At 37.6% G+C, this 7,783-nt stretch overlaps 1 protein-coding gene across 1 annotated transcript; it reads right to left on the bottom strand.

The window, feature by feature from the left end:
* Window positions 1-1,013: 1,013 nt before the first annotated feature.
* LOC126493950 (olfactory receptor 52B2-like) lies at window positions 1,014-1,958 on the bottom strand. The gene is given in 1 exon segment (XM_050131089.1): window positions 1,014-1,958. A coding segment is annotated over 1 exon segment (945 nt).
* Window positions 1,959-7,783: the final 5,825 nt, after the last annotated feature.

Raw genomic sequence — 7,783 nt, forward strand, 5'->3', positions numbered from 1 at the left:
CTTCCTGACCAACAATTCATAGCGATGTAGCCCATAGTTGAAACTACAATTAATTGTTTAATAACCCTTGGTTTCTGGAAGAAACACAATCCACATGTAGAGGATACTGCCATTCATCTCTTCCGGGAGTCAAGACTTAGATTTTAATTCCTTTTTATCCCCGAGTAAAATCTCATTGTATATACCTAACATATTTTTATTATCAATTATTCTATCAATAGACCTCCAGAGTCATTTCATTTCTTAGTTCTTCTTAACATAGCTGTAGGGAACATAGATGTGTGGGTGTCTCTGTTACAGAATATATATATACACATATTTATATGTATATATATATGTATACATATATATATGTATATTATATATAATGATTTAGGTATACACCCAAGAATAATGTGTCTGAGTCATGCTCTCATACTGTTTTTGCTTTTTAAGTAGTTGATTTCCATAGTTAAAGCCCATTTTCTAATTTGGAAATGCCTATCTCTCAAGTCATTTTATTATATAGCCCATATTATTATTTTATTTATTCTTTAAAGGTCTTTAAACAGAGAAAAAGGCTCATTACTTCTTTAGTAGTTCAAAGATAAGTTTGTACATCTGTTTTTATTACAATTCCTTTTTATAATATGATTGTGTGTTGGTGAAAGAGAAGAAAACATGAAAGGACAAAATTAAACCAACACTATGTTTATGACACACACTTCAGTTGTACTCTTACACCTTTTGTACAATGTTTTCAGATCATGTGATCCCACTTGATTAAATAAAACATAAAATTTGCAAGAAAATACTATTTTATTGCATGCAAGCAAGCACTTGGGAGTTAAAAGATTTTCATGCAACAAGATGGAAAGAATAGGCCCTTGTTATATTTTCACACTAACAAACTTCTCTTGGATCAGGAGTTTCTTTTCTCTCACAGGAAAATCCTAAACTGGCAGAAATTATTTTAACTTCTGGCTAAAATAACTTCAGTGCCTCCATGTCTTCTTTTCATCAAAGGTATCAGTTCAGTCTCTGTGACACTTGAGTACCGGAAACACCCACTCCCGTATCTGTTTGGTTCGTACTGCATATATTAAGGGGTTGACCATGGGAGGCACAAGGAAATACAAATTGTCTATTATTATTTGTAAATAGGGAGCCATATGGTACCCTAAAATCTGGGATAAGACTGAAAAGACAACTGGAGAATAAAACAGACCAATGACATAAAGATGAGAGACACATGTGCTCAGAGCTTTCCTTCTGGCTTGTCAAGATGGAATACGGAAGACAACATGAAGGATTAGTGCATATGACAGAATGACAAAAACTAGATCAACCCCCACAGATGCTGCAATAACCAGCAGACCATACACGATATGGGTGGAGATGTCTTCACAAGCAATCATCACCACAGCTATGTAGGCACAGTAGGAGTAAGCAATGACCTGGGTTTGAAATCGTTCCAGTCTCTTTGTCAGGATGGGTGCAGAAGTCAGCACTGCCATAGCCCTTGCCAGTATAGCTAGTGCCATCTTCACAAGTATGTTGCTGTCAAGGATGGTTGTGTACCTCAGAGGGTACCAGATAGCCACAAACCTATCAAAAGCCATGGCTAAGAGGATTCCTGATTCCATGACATAAAAGAAAGGGATGAAAAACATCTGAGTGAGGCAGGCATCAAAGCTTATTTCTTTGGCATTCATCCAGAAGATTCCTAGCATTCGGGGTACAATGACTAATACCAGGCATAGGTCCACAACTGATAGTGTAGACAAGAGAAGAAACATCAGCTCATGGAGACTCTTCTCTAGCCAAATTATATTAATGATGGTGACATTTCCTATGACGGTTACTATAAATATCAAGAAAAATGGCACAGAGAACCAACTATGAGAGAATTCCAAGCCTGGGATTCCAGCAAGGGTGAATGTCAAGGGCTGAGGAATGGAGTTATTACATGAGGTCATGGTCATAGGAGCTCTTCAAGGTCTGGTTCCTAGGGGAAAGAGGGATAATATAACATGAACTTTCTGTATTCATGCTTAGAGACAGTGCACAGTGTAGCAGTTTATGATGGTAATGACTCATAAATTGATGACCAAGGCAGCACAAGCTACTTAGACAGAATGAGAAAACTTCTGGAAAATTTTCTAAGAGGAAAAACCTTGAACAAATGTTCTTGTAGTATAATTGAGCATCTTTTCGGTATATGCCCAAGAGCAGTATTGCTGGGCTCTGAGGTAGGTTGATTCCCAATTTTTTGAGAAACTGCCATACTGATTTCCAGAGTAATTGTATAAGTTTGCATTACCGCCAACAATGGAAGAGTGTTCCCTTTACTCTACATCCTCTCCAGCATAAACTATCATTGGTGTTTTTGATATTAGTTGACAGGTGTAAGATGGTATGTCAGAGTTGTTTTTATTTGCTTTTTTTAAAATTTATTTATTTATTTATTAAAGATTTCTGTCTCTTCCTCACCGCCACCTCCCCTTTCCTCCCTCTCCCCCAATTAAGTCCCCCTCCCTCGTTAGCCCAAAAAGCAATCAGGGTTCTCTGTCCTGTGGGAAGTCCAAGGACCACCCACCTCCATCCAGGTCTAGTAAGGTGAGCATCCACGAAACTGCCTAGGCTCCCACGAAACCAATAGGTCCAGTAGAATCAAAAACCCGTTGCCATTGTTCTTGAGGTCTCAGTAGTCCTCCTTGTCTGCTATGTTCAGCGAGACCGGTTTTGACCCAGGCTTTTTCAGACCCAGGCCAGCCGGCCTTGGTGAGTTCCTGATAGAACATCCCCATTCTCTCAGTGTATGGGTGCACCCCTCGCGGTCCTGAGTTCCTTGCTTGTGCTCTCTCTCCTTCTGATCCTGATTTGGAACTTGAAATTTCAGACCGGTGCTCCAATGTGGGTCTCTGTCTCTGTCTCCTTTCATCACCTGATGAAGTTTAATATTCAGGAGGATGCCTATATGATTTTCTTTGGGTTCTCCTTCTTACTTAGCTTCTCTAAGAACCCGAATTATAGGTTCAATGTCCTTTATTTATGGCTAGAAACCAAATATGAAATGGATGGAAATAGAAAACACCATCCTGAGTGAGGTAAGCCAGACCCAAAAAGAGGAACATGGGATGTTCTCACTCATATTTGGTTTATTTGCTTTTCATTGATGACTAAGGATGTTGAACATTTCTTTAAGTGTCTTTTGACCAATTGAGCTTCTTTTGTTGAGAATTCTCTGTTTATTTCTGTACCCCTTTTTTAATTGGGTTATTTGGAATTTTGTTGTCTAATTTCTTGAGTTCTTTATATAATTTGGAGATCAAGCTTCTGTCTGATGTGGGGTTGGTTAACTATGTTCATAGCAGCATTATTTGTAATAGCCAGAACCTGGAAACAACCATGATGCCCCTCAGCCAAAGAATGGATAAAGAAAACATGGCACATTTACACATTAGAGTACTACTTCATGATAAAAAAATGATATCTTGAAATTTTATGCAAGTGAATGGCACTAGAAAAAAAATCCTGAGTGAAGTAACCCAGAGCCATAAAGATGAACATGGTATGTACTCACTCATAAGTAGATGCCAGTTGTAAAGCAAAGGATATTGAGCCTATAGTTTATGATCTTAGAGAAGCTAAATAACAAGGTGAACCCTGAGAAAACATCTATAGATCCCCCTGTAAAGGGGGAAATAGATAAGATTTCCTGACAAAATTGAGAGCATGGGGTTGTGGAAAGGAGGGCAGAAAAGGAAGAGAAGATGAGATGGGGAGGGAGGAGAAGAACTTGAGGAAATGGGATAGCCGAGATGGAGGAAGGACAAAGATGAGAGCAAGAAAGGAGATATTTTGATTGAGGGAGCCATTATGGGGCTATCAAGAAACCGGTACTAGAGAAATTCCCAGGAACTTACAAGGATTGCTTCATTAGTTAAAACCCTAAGCAATAGAGGAGAGGGTGCCCAAATTGGCCTTGACCTGTAGTCAGATTGATGAATATCTTAAATATCACCATAGAGCCTTCATCCAGCAACTGATGGAAACAGAGGCAGAGACCCATAGGGGAGCACTGGGCTGAGCTCCCAAAGTCCAGTTGAAGCGTGGGGGGAGTAAGAATACAAGCAGAGAGGTCAAGACCATGATGGGGACACCCACTGAAACAGTTTACCTGAGCTAATGGGATCTCACCAACTGCAACCAAATAGGGAAGGAACCATCATAGGTCCAAAATAGTCCCTCTGAATGTGGGTGACAGTTGTTTGGCTGGGGCAGACTGTGGGGGCCACTGGCAGTGGTACCAGGATTTGTTTCTACTGCTTGTACTGACTTTTTGGTAACCTATTCTCTTTGGATGGATATCTTGCTCAGTCTAGATATAGTAGGGAGGGCCTTGGACCTTCCTCAAAGCAATGTGCCTTATCCTCATTGAGGAGTTGGTGGGGTTTGTGGGGTAGGTAGAAGGGTTGGGAGGAAGAAAAGAAGGGAGGGTGTGAAAACTGGGATTGATATGTAAAATGAAAAAAAAAAAGGATAGTTTGTTTTCTATTTTTAAAAAAAGAAAAGAAATTTTAAAAAAGAGAAAGAAGCTTTCTCAAAAATAAGTTCTCATTAAGCATATACTAATTCCATGGTTTAGATTTTCCTATTGTTCTGATTGTGTAATACTCAACATTTACCATTTTATAATATGACCACCGAGGTGATAGGACATAGCAGGACATGCCTTCCACATTACAGGCAGAGTGTGTACATAGTAACAAGCCAGTTTTTGAAGTGCGTGCTTCAGGCAAGGATTCTGAATATAATTATGTATTAGTCTTGCTTGGCGGATTGGACTTGGTGCTTTAGGATTTTCCCTGGAAATGATTAGATGTAAATAGTTCATTCTGATAAAAGATTTAGGAACTCAGTGTGAAATTTACACAGATAGCAAAATGACCACTTTGGTAGAATAATGAATGATAAACCTGAAGTCTCTGACCATCTCAGCAGATAATAATTTAGTATTTTTCAAGAATATTCAGTAAGGCACAATTGAGTTGTGGATAAAGATCAAAGGGAATTTATGATTTTCTGTGGAACTGTTTGGTTGTGTTTGTATTGGGAGTAGCACTGGGACTTAATATAATAAATATTGCTACCAAAATACCACTTCATTTTAGTTATTAAATATTTTAAACAATGTAACTATTTTTGTAGAAGTTCAATTTTTTATGTCATTAAATGTAGGTCAGGAATGTATGTTAATATAGTAAAATGGAAATTTTATATGCCTAATAAATAATCTAAGGACATGATAGTAAGTTTTTAAAATTTCACAAGTATAATTACATTTTACTTTTAAAGCTTAGAATTCATAATTTTACTAAGTATTTCAAATATATAATAGTAAATAACACAGAAAAGGATAAAAGATTAAGATCATGAACCAAAACATGCATTCCAAAGATGCTTTATAGACAAATATGATGATATGAATCATACTTCCTTTTTGTAGTCAACAGTTTTCTTAGATTACTAGGGTTTTATAGTTATATTGATATCAAGTTCACCTCATGCTATATTTAACACGTTCCAAATTACTTATGAGTCTAGTGAATTGGTTTTTATTACTATTATTGTTCTTTTCCTTTGGGATTTTGCTTTGAAACAGGGTCTTTTTTTTTTTTAAACAAGCTTATTTTACATACCAATCCCAGTTCTCTCTACCTGCCTTCCCCCACCCCCATCCACTCCTCAGAAAGGGCAGGGCTTCCTATGGGGAGTCAACAAAGTCTGTCACAACACTTGAGGCAGGACCAAGGTCCTCCTCAAAACGGTCTTTCTATGAAGTCCAGTTTTACCTCAAACTCACTAGGCAGTCAGGTGCTTCTCATATTCATGATCCTCTTGCCTCAGTCTGATAAGTGTTGGTATTACAGACACAGCTGAAATACTCACCACGCCTGACCCTAAAGTTTTTGATATATGCATATCATTGATTTTATAAAGGCATTTCAAACATCACACATGTTTACACTTAGGTTATATAATACAGGAATAAAGGGTTTCTTACATAGTTAAATCACTATAAATATGTAAGAGCACAATGTGTTGTCAGCTTAGGTGCTAAAAATCGCTTCTCGGCCTTTTGGCTAAGATCATGTGTAGCTTAGGTGCTAAAATTCTACTGCAGCCATTTTTACTATGCTGGCTGATTTAGACACGAATATTTCATATTAGAGTTGCATTTTGTTAAAGGTACACTGGAGCTCAACAATACACACACCTCCTGAGAGGTATCTTGGCATAGTAAATCTATGAAAGTCTTTGGAATTTCAGAGCTGAAACTTAGTCTATGTGTTTTGATCTTATCTTTTTTTTTCTTTGTGATGTTGTACTATGATTGAAGAGAAAATATTTGGTATCACTATAGCCAGATAACTAGGAAAATAATAGTGGCTAAAATATTGAAATATGATTAATCCATTAGAAGAGAAGATCCTTTCCTTACTAACTTCTTCACAACAAATGAGATACCCCACAGACCCAGAAACTCAATACAGGCTGGACTTTCCAGGGTAAACTATATAATCAACTACCAGATATAATATGGGTGACATTTTCCACATGGCATTGTCTTTTTGATAGTATTAGGATTTAAAGCAAAATAACAATTTTTTAAATCTGTGCTATCATAAAACATTGAGAATGACCATATAATATCAATAAAAGTAAAGACACAACTGATTCAAGAATAAACACTTGGAAAGTTTCTTTTGTCTTTGTTTCTGTTTTAAACAAGTCTCTCTTGCAATTATAGAAATGCATAATTCTACAGTAGGTTTAGGCATTTTATGTTATTGTGTTGAAATAACTGAGAATATTTTTTTTCTATATAACTCTCTGAGTCGCAGGATGTTCTCATCCTTTTCTCCCCCTCCTTTGTCTCTTTTCCTGGTGTCCTAACTGAAGACAGTCACAGATCTTGTCACAGTGAGCCTGGACTAATCCCAGTGCACAGGAGGTCTGAGGAGGAGTGGCTTCACTCAAGAGTATGATGGAGTGGTTGAACTTGAGGCCCATTTAAGTTGGTTTGGTTTTCCTCCCTGGGTCCCAAGTGACTTTGTCTTAGATTCATTGTGCTGCTCTTAGCTTGAATGTTATAGGAAAAAATCTTGAGGCCAGTCACTAAGGACAGACAGTGACATCAGTCAGCACCACAGCATATTTCTTCCTTCCTTCCTTCCTTCCTTCCTTCCTTCCTTCCTTCCTTCCTTCCTTCCTTCCTTCCTTCCTTCCTTCCTTTCTTTTAACTTTTTAAGCATTTTTCTTTTACTTTTTCTTTTATTGATATTTATTGAGCTCTACATTTTTCTCTGCTCCCCTCCCTGCCTCTCCCCTCCCCTTCAACCCTCTCCCATGGTCCCCATGTTCCCAATTTACTCAGGAGATCTTGTCTTTTTCTACTTCCCATATAGATTAGATCTATGTATGTCTCTCTTAGGGTTCTCATTGTTGTCTAGGTTCTCTGGGATTGTGATTTGCGGGCTAGTTTTCTTTGTTTTATGTTTAAAAAACACTTATGCATGAGTACATGTGATAATTGTCTTTCTGGTCTGGGTTACCTCACTCAAAATGATGTTTTCTAGCTCCACCCATTAACCTGCAAAATTCAAGATGCTGTTATTTTTTTTTCTGCTGTTTAATACTCCATTGTGTAAATGTACCACATGTTCCTTATCCATTCTTTGGCCCAGGGGCATTTAGGTTGTTTTCAGGTTTTGGCTATGACAAACAATGCTGCTAT

Source organism: Alexandromys fortis, unplaced genomic scaffold (assembly GCF_014885135.2).
Source record: "Alexandromys fortis isolate MF-2015 unplaced genomic scaffold, M_Fortis_MF-2015_v1.1 scaffold_360, whole genome shotgun sequence".
Taxonomy (NCBI): domain Eukaryota; kingdom Metazoa; phylum Chordata; class Mammalia; order Rodentia; family Cricetidae; genus Alexandromys; species Alexandromys fortis.